This window comes from Rhinatrema bivittatum, chromosome 5 (assembly GCF_901001135.1).
Source record: "Rhinatrema bivittatum chromosome 5, aRhiBiv1.1, whole genome shotgun sequence".
Classification (NCBI taxonomy): domain Eukaryota; kingdom Metazoa; phylum Chordata; class Amphibia; order Gymnophiona; family Rhinatrematidae; genus Rhinatrema; species Rhinatrema bivittatum.
Window position 1 is genome coordinate 83830070 of NC_042619.1, and position 20462 is coordinate 83850531.

The window sequence follows — 20462 nt, forward strand, 5'->3', positions numbered from 1 at the left end:
AGAAAGACTCTAAGAAGTCATTCTTTCGACCACGCCGTTATTACCCTCCATCGGCCAGGCCTCGTCCAGCTCCATCCTCTACTAGGCCTCAGCCGCGTCAGCCTAGGAAACAAAGGCCTACTGTAGCCCCTCCTCCTGGGCCTGCGGCTGGCCTTTGACTCCCCTGTAGGGAACACATGCCAAACCCCTCTTCCGGACATCCCTGTAGGAGGTCGACTGTACCATTTTCTACAACCTTGGTTGCAGATCACCTCAGATCAGTGGGTGCTAACAATTATCACACAGGGTTACCACCTCAACTTCATAACTCTTCCGGCAGACTCCCCGCCTCTTCAAGCGTGGAGTCTATCCACCCATTTGGCTCAATTACAACAGGAAGTATCCCTTCTTCTGCAATCAAATGCTATAGAACCCGTTCCTCCCTCTCAACGAGGCAAGGGATTCTATTCCAGATACTTCCTAATACCAAAGAAATCAGGGGGACTACGTCCCATTTTGGACCTTCGAGCCCTCAACAAATACCTTCAAAAAGAGAAGTTCAAAATGGTAACCCTAGGCGCGCTGCTCCCTCTGCTCCAAAGAGGGGATTGGCTGTGCTCTCTCGACCTCAAGGACGCTTATACCCATATTGCGATCACACAATCCCATCGCAAATATCTGCGGTTTCTAGTAGGCCACGAACATTATCAATACCGTGTCCTCCCTTTCGGTCTAGCTTCTGCCCCACGAGTCTTTACCAAATGTCTCGTAGTGGTAGCAGCATTCCTAAGGAAGGAAGGTGTCCACGTCTACCCATACCTGGACGATTGGCTAATCAGGGCCTCCACCCAACAGATAGCTCAATCCTCCCTAAAATTGACAATTCAAACACTCCTTTCCTTAGGGTTTCTCGTCAATTACGAGAAATCTTGCTTAGTCCCGTCTCAAACCTTATCCTTCATTGGAGCAGACTTGGACACCTTACAGGCAAAGGCTTACCTTCCTCTTCAGAGGGTCCACACCCTAATGTCCCTGGCTCGCCAGCTCCAGTCTCAGAATACTGCCACGGCTCGCCAGTTCCTCATTCTCCTAGGACACATGGCATCCTCGGTTCAAGTCACTCCCATGACCCGACTAGCCATGAGAGTAACACAATGGACTCTACGACACCAATGGATTCAAGCTTTTCAGCCTCTGTCCTCCATAGTCACAGTCACACAAGCGCTGCGCCTATCCTTAACCTGGTGGACGACTCAGGTCAACCTCCTTCAGGGCTTACCCTTTCTTCCACCGGATCCGCAAGTAATCCTAACCACCGACGCTTCTCACATCGGTTGGGGAGCCCATGTGGACGCCTTTCAAACCCAAGGGTTATGGTCCAAAGAGGAAGCCGAACACCAGATCAATTTCCTGGAACTTCGAGCAATCCGCTATGCGCTCCGCACTTTCAAAGATCATCTCTTTCATCAGATAATCTTAATCCAGACGGACAACCAAGTGGCCATGTGGTACATAAACAAGCAGGGAGGCACAGGCTCCTTCCTTCTGTGTCAGGAAGCTGCGCAGATCTGGGCGGAAGCCCTCTCCCACTCCATGTACCTCAGGGCCACTTACCTGCCGGGAGTAGACAATGTATTGGCAGACCGGCTGAGCCGTGTCTTCCAACCACACGAGTGGTCACTCGATCCTCTGGTAGCGACCTCTCTGTTTCACAAGTGGGGTTCTCCCCGCATAGACCTCTTTGCGTCCCCTCAGAACCACAAAGTGGACGATTACTGCTCTCTCATTCGGAGCCAGCACTCTCGACCGAGTGATGCATTCTCCCTCAAGTGGACAACAGGTCTGCTCTATGCATTCCCTCCACTCCCTCTTGTGTCAAAGACTCTCGTGAAGCTACGCCAGGACGGAGGAACCATGATCCTGATAGCACCTTACTGGCCACGCCAAGTATGGTTTCCAATACTCCAGGATCTCTCCATCCGCAGGCACATTCCTCTGGGAAAGGACCCGCATCTGCTCACTCAAAACGACGGATGCCTCCTCCATCCCAACCTCCAAGTCTTGTCCCTGACGGCATGGATGTTGAAAGGTTAGTCCTTCAGCCTTTCAACCTTTCAGATTCCGTTTCTCGGGTCCTGATAGCTTCACGAAAGCCTTCCACAAGAAAGTCTTACTCATACAAATGGAAAAGGTACACATCATGGTGCACTTCTCAGTCCCTTGATCCCCTTTCCTGTCCAATCTCCAAATTCTTGGACTATTTATGGCATCTCTCTGAATCAGGTCTTAAAACCTCTTCTATCAGAATGCATGTCAGTGCGGTAGCCGCCTTCCATAAGGGTATTGGGGGTAATTCTATTTCAGTACAACCCCTAGTAACACGCTTTCTTAAGGGCTTGCTCCATCTAAAGCCGCCCTTGCGTCCTCCGGCCCCATCCTGGGACCTTAACCTGGTTCTTGGTCGTCTTATGAAACCTCCTTTCGAACCTCTGCACTCCTGTGACTTTAAATATCTCACTTGGAAAGTGTTATTCCTTTTGGCTATTACTTCAGCTCGCAGGGTTAGTGAATTACAGGCCCTAGTTACCTATCCGCCTTACACTAAGCTCCTGCAGGACCGCGCGGTACTCCGCACTCATCCTAAATTTTTACCTAAGGTAGTTTCTGAGTTTCATATCAATCAATCCATCATACTACCTATCTTTTTTCCCAGGCCCCACTCCAACTCTGGAGAGCAGACCCTGCATACCCTAGACTGTAAACGAGCTCTAGCTTTTTACCTAGACCGTACAGTTTCCCATAGGAAGAGCACTCAATTATTCGTCTCTTTCCATCCTAATAAGTTGGGACAACCTGTGGGTAAGCAGGCTCTTTCTTCCTGGTTGGCGGACTGCATTTCTTTTTGCTATGAGCAAGCTGGCATTCCTTTTCAAGACCGTGTTAAAGCACACTCTGTGAGGGCCATGGCGACGTCAGTGGCACACCTTCGATCGGTGCCGCTTCCTGACATCTGCAAAGCTGCAACCTGGAGTTCTCTCCATACCTTTGCAGCCCATTATTGTTTGGACAAGGCTGGAAGACAGGACTCCATCTTCGGCCAGTCTGTCTTGCGTAACCTTTTTCCAACCTGATGTACCAACACCCTTCCACCTACCCAGTTGGGTGCGGATGCCCTTTCCCAAATTTCTCCTCACTTATTGTGCTTGCTGCACACCGTTGGGTACATTTGGTGCAAGTCGGGACATCCTCAGCTCGGTACTCACCCATTTGTGAGGACAACCATCCTGCTTGTCCTGTGAGAAAGCAAATGTTGCTTACCTGATGTAACAGGTGTTCTCACAGGACAGCAGGATGTTAGTCCTCACGAAACCCGCCCGCCTCCCCGCGGTGTTGGGTTCGTTTTATTTTTACTTTCTAGGCACTGCCTGTAGCTTTGAAAATCAGACTGAAGGGAGACCCCTGCTGGCTGCAGGGTCAGTGCCTTGCTGGGCATGCCCAGTAGGGGCCAGTCAAAGTTCTGTTTAAACTTTGACAGAAGTTTTCCGTGGTGGGCTCCATCCTCGATGTCACCCATTTGTGAGGACTAACATCCTGCTGTCCTGTGAGAACACCTGTTACATCAGGTAAGCAACATTTGCTTTATAGTTTATCTTTACTGGAAGTAGTCTGTTCTAGGCTCTTTAATCCTCTCAGTGAAAAAGTATGTTCTCCCATTTATTTGAGCCATAAGAACATAAGATATGCCATACTGGGTCAGACCAAGGGTCCATCAAGCCAAGTATCCTGTTTCCAACAGTGGCCAATCCAAGTCACAAGTACCTGGCAAGTACCCAAATATTAAATAAATGTCAAACTACTATTGCTTATTAATTAATAGCAGTTTATGGATTTTTCCTCTAAGAACTTATCCAAACCTTTTTTAAACCCAGTTACACTAACTGCGGTAACCACATCTTCTGGCAATGAATTCCAGAGCTTAACTATGCGCTGAGTGAAAGAATTTTCTTTGATTTGTTTTAAATGAGCTAATTGCTAACTTCATGCAGTGCCCCCTAGTCCTTCTATTATCTGAGAGAGTACATAACTGATTTACATTAACCTGTTCAAGTCCTTTTATGATTTTGTAGAACTCTAAACATCTCCCCCCTCAATCGTCTCTTCTCCAGACTGAACAGTCCTAACTTCCTTAGCCTTTCCTCATAGAGCAGCCATTCCATGCCCCTTATTTTGGTCGACCTTCTCTGCACTTTCTCGAGTGCAACTATATCTTTTTAGAGATGCGACGACCAGAACTGCACATAGTATTCTAGAGGCGGTCTCACCATGGAGCAATAGAGGCATTATGACATCCATTCCCTTCCTAATAATTGCTAACATTCTGTTTGCCTTTTTTGATTGCCTCAGCACACTGAGCAGATGATTTTAAAGTATTATCTACTATGATGCCTAGATCTTTTTCCTGGGTGGTAGCTCCTAATATGGAACCTAACATTGTGTAACTACAGCAAGGGTTATTTTTCCCTATATGCATCACTTTGCACTTGTCCATGTTAAATTTAATCAGCCATTTGGATGCCCAAGCTTCCAGTTTCGCAAGGTCCTCCTGCAATTTATCACAGTCCGCTTGAGATTTAATTACTCTGCATGATTTTGTGTCATCCGCACATTTGATCACCTCACTCATCTTACCCCTTTCCAGATCATTTAGAAATATATTACAAGGCACCGGTCCAAGTACAGATCCCTGAGGCACTCCAGTGTTTACCTTTTTCCATTGTGAAAACAGACCATTTAATCCTATTCTCTGTTTCCTGTCTTTTAACCAGCTTGCAATTCACAAATGGACATCACCTCCTATCTCATGACTTTTTAGTTTTTTTAGAAGCCTCTCATGTAGGACTTTGTCGATCGCCTTCTGAAAATCCAAATACACCACATGTACTGGTTCACCTTTATCCACATGTTTATTCACCCCTTTTATTATGATGCCTCATTGTCCTTGAACTTCTCATTCTATGGAAAATAATTTTGGTACCTTATTGAAATGTGCTAGATATCTGAATATGTGCATCATATGTCCCCTTTCCCTTCTTTCTTCTGTCGTGTACATATTTAGCTCTTTACATCTCTCATTTATTGTTTATAGTACAGGCCATATATCATTTTGAACTGCCTCCAGTGCCTCCACCTTATTGAAGTCCTTAAGTAGTTGTAGTCTTCAGAACTGGATACAGTACTCAAGGTGGTTGTAGGGGTGCTTTGAAAGGTTCTTTCCTATAAGGCCATAGCACTGTGAAATTCTACTGATCAAATCTGTATAAACTATTCAAGGTTGCTGACATACCAGAATATGCTGAAATGCTAGAATGTATGCTAAAAGTTAAAAAAAAAAGTATGTCAGAGTATAGCCTTAAGTTTCATTCCTGCCTTCTGGGCTAAATTTATAAGAAATTACATGACTTACAAGAATCCCAGTCTCATTAACATAATTGAGATATAAGAATATAAGAAATTGCCACGCTGGGTCAGACCAAGGGTCCATCAAGCCCAGCATCCTGTTTCCAACAGAGGCCAAAACCAGGCCACAAGAACCTGGCAATTACCCAAACACTAAGAAGATCCCAATGCTACTGATGCAATTAATAGCAGTGGCTATTCCCTTAGTAAAATTGATTAATAGCCATTAATGGACTTCTCCTCCAAGAACTTATCCAAACCTTTTTTGAACCCAGCTACACTAACTGCACTAACCACATCCTCTGGCAACAAATTCCAGAGCTTTATTGTGCGTTGAGTGAAAAAGAATTTTCTCCGATTAGTCTTAAATGTGTTACTTGCTAACTTCATGGAATGCACCCTAGTCCTTCTATTATTCGAAAGTGAAAATAACCGAGTCACATCTACTCGTTCAAGACCTCTCATGATCTTAAAGACCTCTATCATATCCCCCCTCAGCTGTCTCTTCTCCAAGCTGAACAGCCCTAATCTCTTCAGCCTTTCCTCATAGGGAAGCTGTTCCATCCCCTTTATCATTTTGGTTGCCCTTCTCTGTACCTTCTCCATCACAACTATATCTTTTTTGAGATGCAGCGACCAGAATTGTACACAGTATTCAAGGTGTGGTCTCACCATGGAGCGATATAGAGGATTATGACATTTTCCGTTCTATTAACCATTCCCTTCTTAATAATTCCTAATATTCTATTTGCTTTTTTGACTGCTGCAGCACACTGAGCCGACGATTTTAAAGTATTATCCACTATGATGCCTAGATCTTTTTCCTGGGTGGTAGCTCCTAATATGGAACCTAACATCGTGTAACTACAGCAATGGTTATTTTTCCCTATATGCAACACCTTGCACTTGTCCACATTAAATTTCATCTGCCATTTGGATGCCCAATCATCAAGTCTTGCAAGGTCCTCCTGTAATGTATCACAGTCTGCTTGTGATTTAACTACTCTGAATAATTTTGTATCATCCGCAAATTTGATAACCTCACTCGTCATATTCCTTTCCAGATCATTTATATATATATTGAAAAGCACCGGTCCAAGTATAGATCCCTGAGGCACTCCACTGTTTACCCTTTTCCACTGACAAAATTGACCATTTAATCCTACTCTCTGTTTCCTGTCTTTTAACCAGCTTGTAATCCACGAAAGGACATCGCCTCCTATCCCATGACTTTTTAGTTTTCGTAGAAGCCTCTCATGAGGGACTATGTCAAACGCCTTCTGAAAATCTAAATACACTACATCTACCGATTCACCTTTATCCACATGTTTATTAACCCCTTCAAAAAAATGAAGCAGATTTGTTAGGTAAGACTTCCCTTGGGTAAATCCACGTTGACTATGTTCCATTAAATCATGTCTTTCTATATGCTTTACGATTTTGATCTTGAGAATACTTTCCACTATTTTTCCCGGCACTGAAGTCATAATGTGAACCGATTAGGGAATGTTATGCAAACAAGCTAACTCACTGGTGTATAAATTGGAGGTGGTAATCTATTTAATCTATTGTGTCAACAATGTTCTCTGAGACTGTTTCTGAATTGCCTTGCTGGTAATCTCACACTCTCCTGGAATATTCCATACTTTATCTAAATAAAGATCTTTCATTAAACTGTTTATTATGGAGGCCCACAATAGTGGGGGTCTCAGAGATCTGAACAGAGGTAATATTATTTCTATTAGTGATACTGCTCTTTATTAGTGCTTAATTTCTGTTGGAATATTCATTTTTTTGGACTTTGCCTGGACAGAAAAGACTGCCCGCAGTGCCTTCCCCTTTCCTGAAGGCACAGAACATAGCATGCTGTGTGGTTTGAGTTTGGCCCTGCTTCAGAGGTGGAGGAACAGAGCAGGCTGCATGTTGACTCTGGATTTCCTCTTAAAAGATTAGCATGGGCCAAGAAAGAGGTTGTAGAGGAGAGGCAGAACTGGCCCATGAGACCAGAGGGAAGATGAAGTGGTAGCAGAATCAGCCTAGGGTGGGATTGCAACCTAGGAGATGGAAAGGAAGGGGTTGGGTATATTGTTGGTATGGGTGCAGGGCTGAGGATAGGGGAGTGTGGGTGTGGAGCTGAGAGTGTGTTGGTATAGTAATGATTGGCAGAGAGGGCTGGGAGTGTCCCTTGGGTGGGATGTGAGGAGAAGCAACTATATATATATCTATGTGTGTCAGGAAGAGTGTGTGAAAGTGTGAATGAGAGCATGAATGAGTGTCTTGGAAAGTTAACAAAAGGAAAAAGCTCCAGTCATGGCCCCTGTCTCTATCCCCTAACCCTAACCCCAGCTCCACCCCTCACCCCCACCCCCTAGCTCCTCAGTTTCATTTTATCTTCAAATTAAGCCCTGCTATTTATGCACCCATGCATACTATTAGTTTTCCTAGCTGTGTTGTCACAGTGACTGGCTACTTTAAGGTCAACAATAAAACATAAGGAAAAATTCCGTGAGATTATTACTCATGGCACAAAAAAAAATGCAAATTTGGCAAAGGTTCAGAGAGATGTTCCTCTTTAGATGATAGAGAAAACTGAAGCTGAGTGGCAGTTGGTCCATTGTTATATGGGTTTCTAGCTGCATATGCTCAGAAGCCATTTCTGAAAATCTGTACAGATGGTCTTCACACAACCCATGTGACATATCTGTGCCTCCACTGAGGCTGCTTGTTATCCGAAAATAATTCCAGTACTGTAGCTTTTAGAAAAACCTTGCAGATTCTGGCTCTAAAATGTTAGCATGCACAAGAATATAATAGATTCGTGACTTTAGTGGGAAGTTCAGCAATTGCACTACAGCTTCCGTAAAACATTATAACTATCCCAGCCTTACCTTGCTTTTCTTATTCAAGTTGTTAGTCACTTTAAAGAGTGAAGTCAACTTTCCATTGAAACTACAACATGTCTTTTTGCATCTGAAATCAACAGAGAGAACTGCAGTATGAACTATATACTTGTGAATCAAGAATGCAGAATATGAGTACTTATAATTCTTCTGTATTTGATTTGAGTATTGTACCCAAAAGTATTGTACACATTTGAAATAGTTACACAATAAACTGTACAACAAAAAAAAGCTGAAAGAAATGTGAGACACCAAAAAAGAGGAAAGAGGAAAGGAAAGAGGACTAGCCTCATGGTTCAGGGGCAGTGCTGTCATGCAGGAGATCTGGGTTTGAGGCTGGCAGCCTCAGGGGAAGCTGTGGTCACAACATTAACACCCCTCAGGGTTGGGAATCCCAGTCAATACTCAATGACACCTACTTGCCAGATTCAGGGGAGACGTGTACCGGGGGTCTGGAGGGAGCTGCAGTCAGTGTTTGGAGGGCCTGCCACTGCAATAACTTGGCTAGATTGGAAGGGAATTATAAAATGGGGGGAATCTTAATTATTGAATAGAGAGCTAGTAATAATTGTGATTTTTCTTCATATTTGTGCTACCAAATGCCTATATGGATTGTAGCTTCCAAAATTATACTCTCAATGTTTCTTGAAGTGTTAATTAAAAAATTCACTAAGTTAAAAAAAAAAGTGGAGGTAAATGCCATAAAGCTGCACATGAAGGCTCCTTGGCACAATAGCCCCAGTAGAGGCAGGTTTCAATTCAGCTGGAAGCCCACAGGAGCAAAAGGAAACTGCTGGACTCAAAATAAAAAAAAGACAGAGTAGTTTTTATTTTTATTTTGAGATCTTTATGTATAATTAATCCTGATACATGAATCATCTCAATGGAATATTATTTCTAAGCATGAAGAAGGCGGAGGGAACAAATGGTAGTGATTGGGGGCAATTGTTGAATGTGATTTATTGAGAAAAAGCCCAGTCTGAGAATCAAGAGGATAAGCAAAATTAAAGTGTGTTAAGCCTGTCTAGGGCAATGCACAGAGGGGAAATTTGCTAGAAGAATTCTCAGCTGAATACGTAGACCCATTGGAGACTAGTATAAAAGGTGAGAAAGGGTCCTCACATACTAATTCTGGTTCAGACATCAGCATGATGGTGACTTTCTGCTCTACCTGGAAATGCTGAAGCTGGGAAATGGATTGGAATAGGTACTGAAGTCCAGTTGTTAGTCTGCATATGAATGATATTATAACAATGAGCATGAGCAGATAGGGCAAGAGAAGACAACTAAGGGACAAAAAGTTCAGAATTGGAGGTTATAATCTGATTTGCTGCTGATGGCATTGGGATTAAAATGGTTGACAAGGTGGAAACAGTGGAAGAACAAAGTAACACAGGAAGAAGAAGAAAGGCATGGGAGCTGAATCTTCTCCATATTCACCTTCAGGAAATGACTGCTTATCCATGAAGAGAGAGCAAACAATCAGAAATAATAGAAAGGGAAGACTGAGTTAGCATAGGGAAGAGTTGAATGAGCTCAGTAATAACTGTAGAGCTGACAGAAAATAAATCAATTAAAAAACAGTGGCTCCCAAATTCTGGGCTTAAGAAGAAAACAAGTGAAGACCCAGAACCATGCCACAGGAGCCCTGGTCAACGAGAAGGCTTCAGGAAACAAGCTTACCTCTTCAGGAAAGTTGCAAATGACCCAAAATACAGAAGGAAAACAAAGCAAGAGGAAACTGAGAAATATCAAGAGGCAAGACAAGATGGCATTGACCACATGAGAATGAACAAACTGGAATTTCTTCTCTTAGATAAATGGTGCTGAAAACTGAAAGACAAGTCTGGATTAGGGGGTCCCCAAACTTGGTTCTAGAGGGCCACAACCTAGTCAGGTTTTCAGCATTTGCAAGGACCACCTTCATTATATGCAAATAGATCTCAAGCACAGTCATTGTGGAAATCCTGAAAACCAGACTGGGTTGCGGCCCTCAAGGACCGAGTCTGCAGACCTCTGGTCTAGATGGTGCTTACCGAAGCACCGTCTTTGACAGCATTTTCCTTCAGCAGGTGAATGCTGCGTGAGCATATATCATATATGATGGACTACAATATTACTTCCCATCAAAGAAACTACTACAATTAATTTTGTTAATCTTAACGCATACTTTATCACGTAATGAAATATAACTGTTTTATAAAAATGTTCCCAATATGGTCACACTGTTGCAAGTGCTTCGGTTCAGGCTCCTTAATAAAATCTCTCTCTCCATATGTATGCTTGTCTTTGTAAAATCATCTTACCCTCCATCTCTTAAAATGTCAAAAGGATGTAAATCAATGATTCATGCTTTTTCAAATTAATTATTTTGCATACTGTTAGGTGAATTTTAAAAGCCCAACGCCTGCCGAAATTGGGAGATGAGCAAATATGTTGGGCTCGCTCGCACGTGCCGAGTGGATTGTTAAAGCCGCCCAGGTATGTGTGTAAAGCAAAATTGCTTACCTTGTAATAGGTGTTATCCCAGGACAGCAGGATGTAGTCCTCACATATGGGTGACATCAGTAATGGAGCCCTATGTACGGAAAACTTCTGTAAAAGTTTCTATGAAACTTTTGACTGGCACCAGTGTGCCTACTGAGCATGCCCAGCATGCTATGATATTCCCTGCCACAGGGGTCTCCCTTTAGTCTTGGTTTGTAGCAATAGCGTTAGCCAAAAATAAAATAATAAAACGTATCGGACCCAACTCCGCGGGGTGGCGGGTGGGTTTCGTGAGGACTACATCCTGCTGTCCTGGGATAACACCTATTACAAGGTAAGCAATTTTGCTTTATCCCAGGACAAGCAGGATGCTAGTCCTCACATATGGGTGATTAGCAAGCTAGAGGCTGAGTCAATTTGTCATGTAGCAACAGTGAAGTATTGTTGATGGAATGAATCAGCCGAAGATCACAGCAGGTTGGACGTAGAAGGAGTTGGGATTATACTGGAAACAAGTTCTTTAAGACAGATTGTCCATAGGCTGAATCTTGTCTTCCTTCTTTGTCTAGACAGTAGTGAGCTGCAAAAGTGTGAAGAGAACTCCAGGTTGCTGCTTTACAAATGTCCAGAATAGGTACAGAGCGAAGGTGTGCTACTGAGGTTGACATTGCTCTGACTGAATGTGCTTTTACTCGCCCTTGAAGAGTAAGGCCTGCTTTTCCATAACAAAATTGAATGCAATCTGCAAGCCAGTTTGACAGAGTATGCTTACCCACTGCTTTACCTGGTTTGTTTGGATCATAGGATACAAACAGCTGACTGGATTTTCTTTGGGCTGTAGTGCGGTTTAAATAGAAGGATAACGCACGCTTACAGTCCAAAGTGTGTAAGGCTCGTTCACCTTGATGGGAATGAGGCCTAGGAAAGAATGTTGGTAAAACTATGGATTGGTTCAAATGAAATTCCGTGACAACCTTAGGAAGGAACTTTGGATGTGTCCGGAGGACTACCCTGTCATGTAGGAACTTTGTAAAAGGTTCGTATGTGACTAGTGCTTGTAATTCACTGACCCTTCTAGCTGATGTAATGGCTATAAGAAAGACCGTTTTCCAAGTTAGGTACTTAAGGTCACAGGTATTTATGGGTTCAAATGGGGAACGCATGAGCCTAGTTAATACTACGTTCAGGTCCCATTGAATGCTTGGGGAATGAATTGGAGGTTTAATGTGAGTTAGGCCTCTCATGAATTTACTGACGAGAGGCTGTGTGGAGAGAGGCGCATCACCTAGCTTGTTATGATAAGCTGAGATTGCACTTAAGTGTACCCTTACAGATGACGTCTTAAGACCAGAGTCTGAGAGATGGTAAAGGTAATCTAGTAGCGTGGTAGTGGGGCAAGTGAAAGGATCTAAATCTTTCTGAGTGCACCATAAAGTAAACCTTTTCCATTTGTAGGAATAATTCTTTCTAGTGGAAGGTTTACGTGCAGCTATTAGTACCTGAGATATATTAGTTGAAAGGTTGAATGGTTGCAAGATCAAGCTTTCAACATCCATGCTGTCAGGGACAGGGATTGAAGGTTGGGATGGCGCAACTGTCCCTGTTCCTGAGTTATGAGAGTGGGAGCTACTCCCAGGCGAATTGGATCCCTGACTGAGAGATCTAGCAGTGTGGGGAACCATACTTGTCGAGGCCAATATGGGGCTATGAGTATCATGGACCCCTTGTCCTGTTGTAGCTTTACTAATGTTTTGGTTATGAGCGGTATTGGTGGATACGCGTATAACAGGCCTGAGTTCCAATGGCGAGCAAACGCGTCCTTTGGTAAGTTGTTCTGCCGGAAGAGGAAAGAGCAGTAATTGTTCACTTTGTAGTTCAGATGCGACGCAAAGAGATCTATTGTTGGTTGACCCCAGCGTTGAAATATCTTGGTTGCTATCGCTGGGTCGAGGGACCACTCGTGTGGTTGAAAGTGGCGGCTGAGGCGATCCGCTACTGTGTTGTGGATGCCTGCTAGGTAGGTGGCCCGTAGTAGAATTGAGTGTGCTAGGGCCCAGTCCCATATTTGAGCTGCTTCCTGGCAAAGGAGGTACGAACCCGTACCACCCTGCTTGTTGATGTACCACATGGCTACTGTGTTGTCCGTTTGGATCAGAACAGTTTTGTGTGAAAGGCAGTCCTTGAACGCATGTAGAGCATAGCGTATAGCTCGAAGCTCCAGGAAGTTTATTTGAAAAGAGGCTTCTTGTTTTGTCCACGTGCCTTGCGTCTTTAAGTGAGCAATGTGCGCACCCCACCCTAAGGTGGATGCATCTGTTGTTAAAGTCACTTGTGGAACTGGTTGCTGAAAAGGCAGGCCTTTGAGCAAGTTGATTACGGATGTCCACCAGAGAAGAGATGATCTTAGATCTGGTGTGATACGAATGGGAGTGGACAATGGTTGAATGGCTTGAATCCATTGAGATTTGAGTGTCCATTGCGGTAGGCGCATGGTCAGTCTGGCCATGGGAGTTACATGAACTGTTGAGGCCATGTGTCCGAGTAGGGTGAGGCACTGATGAGCTGTAACTCGAGATTGATTGCGAACTGATTGTGCTAAGAGGACGAGTGCCTGAGCACGGTCTCTTGGAAGAAAAGCTTTTGCTGTGATAGTATTGAGATCTGCACCTATGAACTGTAACTGGTGAGATGGTGTGAGATGGGATTTCTCGTAGTTGATGAGAAACCCCAAGGAGTGAAGTAACTGCATTGTGAGATGGAGAGAAGTGAGAGCACCATTTTGTGTTTGACTTCTGATTAGCCAATCGTCCAAGTAGGGAAACACATGTACTCTTTGCTTGTGAAGATGTGCCACCGCTACTGCAAGACACTTTGTGAACACTCGAGGTGCTGAGGCTAGGCCGAAAGGCAGTACTCGATATTGGAAGTGCTGACCTTCCACCAGAAATCGCAGGTACTGTCGATGAGGAGGAAAAATGGGAATGTGAGCATAAGCGTCTTGAAGATCCAGAGAGCAGAGCCAATCTCCTTTTTGAAGAAGAGGTAGCATGGTGCCTAATGACACCATCCTGAATTTTTCTTTCTTTAGAAATTTGTTGAGATTTCTGAGATCTAGGATTGGGCGTAGGCCCCCGGTTTTCTTTGGAATGAGGAAATATCGGGAGTAGAATCCTCTGCCCCACTGAGGCCTGGGAACTTTTTCTATGGCCTTGGCAGTCAGTAGGGTGGATAATTCTACTTGTAGAATTGTGTAATGATAAGACACTGTCCAAGATGGGATAGGAGGATTGTCGTTTGGTACAGTGAGGAAATCCAAGTGGTACCCTTGAGATACAATTGAGAGTACCCATTGATCTGTCGTGATGGAGTTCCAATTTTGATGGAAATGAGAAATTCGGCCTCCGACAGGTAATTGTGGGCAAGGATTTTTGGAATGACTCATGCTCTCTGGTTGGATTTCAAAATCCAGACGTGGACGCTGCAGGTGGAGGCTGTTGAGGTCTGGCAGGTCTCTGGCGAGGTTGTGACCTTTGAGTAGGCCTTTGCTGTCTGGGTCTGGCTGCTGGGGGATAATACCGCCGAGGGCGGTAATATGGTTTCCTTGGTTCTCTTCTTGGAAGCCTCCTAGAAGGTTGGTGTACTTCTTGCGGCAGCTGAGATAGTTGTTTAAGGGTCTCAGTGTGATCCTTAATTGTCGCCACCGCCTCTTTAACTTTATCCCCAAAGAGGTTTTCTCCAAGGCAGGGCAAGTCTGCCAAGCGCTCTTGTACCTCTGGTCTCAGCTCCGATGATTTCAACCAGGCCCATCTTCTGGCTGTGATTCCTGACGCTGACAGTCGGGAGGCTGTTTCAAAGGAATCATATGTTGCTCGAACCTCGTGTTTACCCGCCTCCAGGCCTTTGTGCACGAGTTTTAGTAATCCGTCCTGAAATTGGTCAGGTAACTGGTGTGACAGTGTTTCTACCTGTTTCCACAGGTCTCGCTGGTACTGATTCATAAAGAGCTGGTAAGAATTTATTCTAGATACCAGCATGGCAGCTTGGAATATTTTTTTTCCTAGATTGTCCAGGAACCGGTTATCCTTACCAGGAGGTGTAGAGGCATGCTGTTTTAACCTCTTGGCCTTCTTTTGGGCCGACTCGACCACCACTGACTGATGCGGTAATTGTGTTTTTTGAAACCCTGGGATGGGCTGTACCAGATAAGTGGCATCAGCACGCTTATTGACCGCTGCCACAGATCCAGGGTGCTCCCACATTCTGTACATCAATTCTTGTAGGACCTCATGGACTGGAATGGCAAGAATTTCCTTAGGAGGATCTACGAACTGGAGAACTTCCAAAGTTTTTTGTCTGCTGTCTATCTCTGAAAGGAGGGAGAAGGGAATTGTTTCAGACATTTCCTTTATAAAATTCGAGAAGGAAAGATCCTCCGGTGGTGATTTTCTTCTATCCTCTGGTGGTGAGGGCTCAGAGAGGATATCTTCCCCTGATGAATATTCTGAGTCACTAGAGTCCAGAGGATGTTCTATAGGCCTAGAAGGCTTAAAAGGAGTGTCAGAGAGTGGTGTTTGTGGCCTGATGGGTGGTATGACACCTGAGGGGCCTGGTAACGGTTCCTGATGGAGATCAGAACCTGGATGTTGAGGTGCAGAGGAAAAAGCGTATATAAGTGAGTCCAATTTTTCCATCAGAGGTTGAAAAATGGACGTATCATGAGATGGTACCGGCTGTGCCATCGAGGTCGATGGCCGCATTGGCAACGATGGAATCTGGGGCATCGACATCAAAGGTACCGCTGGTTGCGCCCTGGATGGTACCAGTCCTGGAACCGACGGCATCGTTGATTGTGATTTCCTCGGCATCGGCATCGCGTGTACTGGCGATGGAATCGGCGATGGTATGAAGGCCGGTGTCGATGGCAGGAGAGGAGTAGTCGGTCGTGGCATCGCTTCCACAAAGGCATCCTGAACCGCTTGGCGTATATAAACGTCAAGTTCCGCCCGCATGGATGGTGTGAACAGAGCACCCATGGGGGGAGGCGGTGGTGGCGACATCAGTACAACCTCAGAGCCCTGAGGAGGTACGGTTCCTTCCGCCGGAATCGGCGAGGATCGCCTTGTCGATGGCTCGGAAGCCTTACCTTTGAGCCGGGGTTTCTTGGACGGTGCCCCGTCATCTGTCGATGGCTCACCGGCTATCGGGGTAGGTGATGCCGTATGCGGCCTACGATGCCGATGGTGATGTTTGTCTTTTTCGCGGGCTTTCTCACTGCCCGATGTTGAGGCCTTGGACGATGGTGAGGGGGAGGAAAATGGAGCGTCTCCCGACTCACCTGAGTGACGTTTTTTCAATACTACTTTTCTAATCGATCCAGCCGGAGACGATTGTTTGGAAGCAGATGGAGCAGTAACTAGTTGAATCTTGAATAGCTGCTCCATTTTGTCCAGCCGTAGACGTCGACCTTTCGAGGTCATCGTAGCGCATAAGGGACAATTTTTTACCTCATGACCCTCACCAAGGCAAAGTACACAGTCCTGGTGTGGGTCTGTGATAGACATATTTCTCGCGCATTTTGGGCATTTTTTAAAACCTGTAGCCATTTTGTGGCCGGACAGCCGTCGACGGCCTAAGACTCAGGTAAAAATGTTTTTAACCAAAAAACGGAACGGAACCGCGAGAACGGTAAAAACTCACCGCGATGACTAAACTAAGGGAGACCCTTTGCGGTTGAAGTTTTTTTTTTTTTGAAAGTTTTCCGTGAGGAAAATTGTGGAGAATCCCACAGGACTCCTAATAACCGCGAGGCTAACTGCTTCGCGGAAAAAAGAAGACTAAAGGGAGACCCCTGTGGCAGGGAATATCATAGCATGCTGGGCATGCTCAGTAGGCACACTGGTGCCAGTCAAAAGTTTCATAGAAACTTTTACAGAAGTTTTCCGTACATAGGGCTCCATTACTGATGTCACCCATATGTGAGGACTAGCATCCTGCTTGTCCTGGGATAAATGCCGTAATGCACACATCTCAGAAGTTTTTAAAAAGGAGTGGGGAATGGGCACGGGTGGGCAGAACATGGGGCATTTCGGAGCAGGAACCTAAAATGTACGTGAAAACATGCGATCCGGCATGTACAGAGGACCCCAGGCGTGTAACTTTACTTCTGCTATACATGGCGTGTAATGAGAAAATAAAGAAAACTAGGCATATCACCAGGGTTGTAAGGGTCGGGGCTAACTGGGGGGAAGGAAGGCTATTAAACTAGGGGGGTTTGGAAGATCTATCCCTTAACTGGGAGAACTGGGAACAAACTGGTTTTAGTGGCAATGGCGTCAGTGCGCATCCCTTTTAAAATCCCCTCCCGCAGTAGAAGAGGGATTTGAGCACGTCTTCACAGCCAGGCTATTTTATAACATGCGCCCATATGCGGTCGCACATTATAAAATCCCCGCATCCCTGGGTGCGGGCCGATGAACGTATGCAGGTGCACCTGCATGCCGATTTAAAACGTAACATCTAAGGAGGTCATTTTCATAAGGTTTTAGGTGCGTAAATGGGTTTTTGAACATTGCTACTTATATGTAGATAGTTCTTTGAAAATTCACTCCATAGGGCTGAATTTTCTAGACTTTACGAGGAAAAATGGACTTATGAAAATTGCTCTGACATATGCTACTTTTATGCATGCTCCTCCTTTGAAAACTCATTCGTATGGGTTTAATTGTCTTAGACAAGAACTATGCACACATTGTGGGGAGAATTTTCAAACCACATGCACACACAGATTGTACTCTACATGACATTTTAGAAACATTACGGTACATGCATATTTTTGATCTCACATGTACATTTACATATGAAAAAAGGGGCAGTCTAGGGGCATTCCAGATCAGAGCCAAGAGATTATGCACCCAAAAGACTTTAATGCGCATACATTTGTCAATGTATTCATGTAATTTTACACCCGTTAATAATCTTGCGCAATTGATATCAGACTGGTCTATTGTTTACTGTTGGCTGGGTGGGAGGTCAAGGTGAACGGTGGGGGGGGGGGGGGGGGGGGTTGAGTGAAGAACTATGAGGGGGCCTCATGACCTGGAGAAAGTCTGGGTGTACTGATGGAGATTTCATCAAACTGGTGATTTCAATTACGCGTGCGTGTTTTAAATATACCGACTTCTGCATGTAAACAAGGTTTTACATGAGCAAGTTATGATTTTTTTTTGCCTCTAAACTATAGGCGCATATGTTTTTAAAACACGCAGGAAAAGTACGCACTTTTAATACATTGAAATACGCACTTTCAATGCACTGCAGATATTCACAAAGAACCATACATACGCGTGTACGTTAGGCGGTGGACATATGTGTATTTATAATCTGCATCTACCTCATATGCACAGGTTATAAAATACTGTCACAGATCTCTGTGTGGCCATATATGCACATATAAAGGGCTCATATGGAGTTGTTTTTAAGTTACCATCTTTGTTTTTTTTTTTTTTTTATCTTGCTCCAAAACAGAAGAGAATTATCTAATAATCCGCATTACCTGTTTTAGCATTTTCTCCTTCTGTCACACCTTCAGCCCATGGATTTTCAGTACCCAGCAATCTATTCTGAGACTCACTGAGCGGCCTGATAGGAAAGGGCTGACTAGGCGCAGTGCTGGAAATAAGAGATTAGCAAAATTAACTATAATCTTCTCACTGACTCACAACTCTGAAAAACTGTTCAAATCAGTCATGGTTATATTGGCAGTGGTTAGATTCTCTCACCTTTAAACATCAGTTAGCCTTAGAAAACTAGTATTTCTAGCCATCTTGTTTTCTTTTATCTTATTCATTTTCAAGGGGAAAGCCACTACTATAGTTCTCAGTCTTGGTTGGGCTCTGGTACCAGTTTTCCTCCCTCTTCCTCCCCCCTGCCAAGACACCAGAGGCTTTCAACTCCGATTCTCAGGCCCACAAACAGGATGGATTTTCAGGATAATCAAAGTATGCTAACTAACCTGTGCTTATACCAAACATATCTAAATATCTCATGCATATCTACTATGGATATCTTAAAAAACAGGATATCACGAGGAGGTGAGAATCACTGCTGTAGAAGCAATTGGGAGATGGGATAAATGAGAGAGGTGTCTGGGAAACAACAGAATTAGGGGTTGATTCACACTTGTGGTTTTCAGTCTCCCGTGGGTGAACAGTGGCAGATATTAATGTTTTCCCGAACAACTGCCACCATAAAACGGTCTATTCTGGAGCTATTCAGAGCTGACAATAAAGGCTCAGTATGAACAGACATTCCATCACCACACTTGCTTCTAGCTAAAATATAGGTACTGGGCCTGGTGGGTCTCTGCCATACTGTTCCCATTACATTCTGTGGGAGAATATTTGTAATAAATATTTAATTCCTTCCTATGAGAGCTGTACTGTGCCAACACCTGGCCTTTTATTATTTCATACTCCATTCAATGAAATGTGAAAAAAGTCACATGGCAGAGAAATTAAATGGTACCATTTCAGCAGCCTTTTTAAAAACATAACTTCTGTCCTTACTAGAAACCAAAGACCAGGACACTTGTTTTAAAAGTGCTTTGGCAGAACCTATATATTACACAACTAGCCTAACATTCTCATTAACCTCACATGACTCTCCCTTTCAATCTTACATCAACCGCAAATCTTCTGTCACAAAGGTATACTACCTATACCCACAGCCCTTAGTTTCCTGCAAACACTCATGGGTAAATTCTGTGGCAAGGGTTATAAAATTCTGTGGCAATTGTGTGGCACATTTGCATAAATTTGAATTGTTTTGCATTTTAAATATTGTACATTTATTTTGCATAAGGAGTCCAACTTTCAAAATTGTCTGCACTACACCATTTACGAGCATAAGTAAGCACATGAAGGTTTATGCTAGTCTTTAACAAACCGCATGGCAAAAGCCACACAGTTTATAAAATATCGTGCATATCTGCCCTGAAAATATGCGTCTATGTTTCAATACACATATATATTTGTAAAGCAAAGTTTCTTACCTGTAACAAGGGTTTTCTAGAGAAAGCAGGATATATCAGCCACATAAGCAGGGTGATGTCATCAGACAGCGTTGGCTCAGAGCTCGTAAAGTACAAGACTTTCTGAGCATTCAGAGAAGTTCCCGTGCATCAGTCCCATGTCCTCAATACCTTCCTAGCTAAAGCTTCAACTTGATGGGGAGGTGGGTGGGATTGTGTGGCTGGTAAGTCTTGCTGCCCTTGGGAGCCCCTGATACAGGTAAGCAACTTTCTTTCTTCATGGACAAGCAGCACAGTATCAGCCACTGAAGTGGGGAATGCCAAGCTTAGTGCTGTGTAAAAGTGATAATCTTTTTTTGAGGCTGATGTAAAAGGTATGCTAGACACAATGCACAATTTAACCCTCAGTTATTGAGCGCTAACTTTACTGCCAATTCAGCAAGACGTTTTGCACATAAAAAAAGTACACACCAACAATGTGTGTTTGTTAGTCTCCTCACATGGAAATCCCATGCTGATGAAGGCATGTTGCGACACGGGGAATGTGGTCACATGTTCGAGAAAGAGTGAGCCCTTGAACCATGGCGCAACCTCAGGGCAAGACTCCAAGG

At 44.2% G+C, this 20462-nt stretch overlaps 1 protein-coding gene across 2 annotated transcripts in view; it reads right to left on the minus strand.

Annotated features, from left to right (window-relative positions):
• The window catches only part of ZDHHC20 (zinc finger DHHC-type containing 20), a 171937-nt gene that overhangs the window by 3650 nt on the left and 147825 nt on the right, over window positions 1-20462 (minus strand). For both annotated transcript variants that reach the window (XM_029602531.1, XM_029602532.1), the window contains exons 11-12: window positions 18376-18491; window positions 8325-8406 (exon numbers count right to left, since the gene is read on the minus strand). In XM_029602531.1, coding sequence (XP_029458391.1) covers window positions 8369-8406; window positions 18376-18491 — 154 coding nt within the window. In that variant the 3' untranslated portion in view covers window positions 8325-8368. The remainder of the gene's footprint in view (window positions 1-8324; window positions 8407-18375; window positions 18492-20462) is intronic.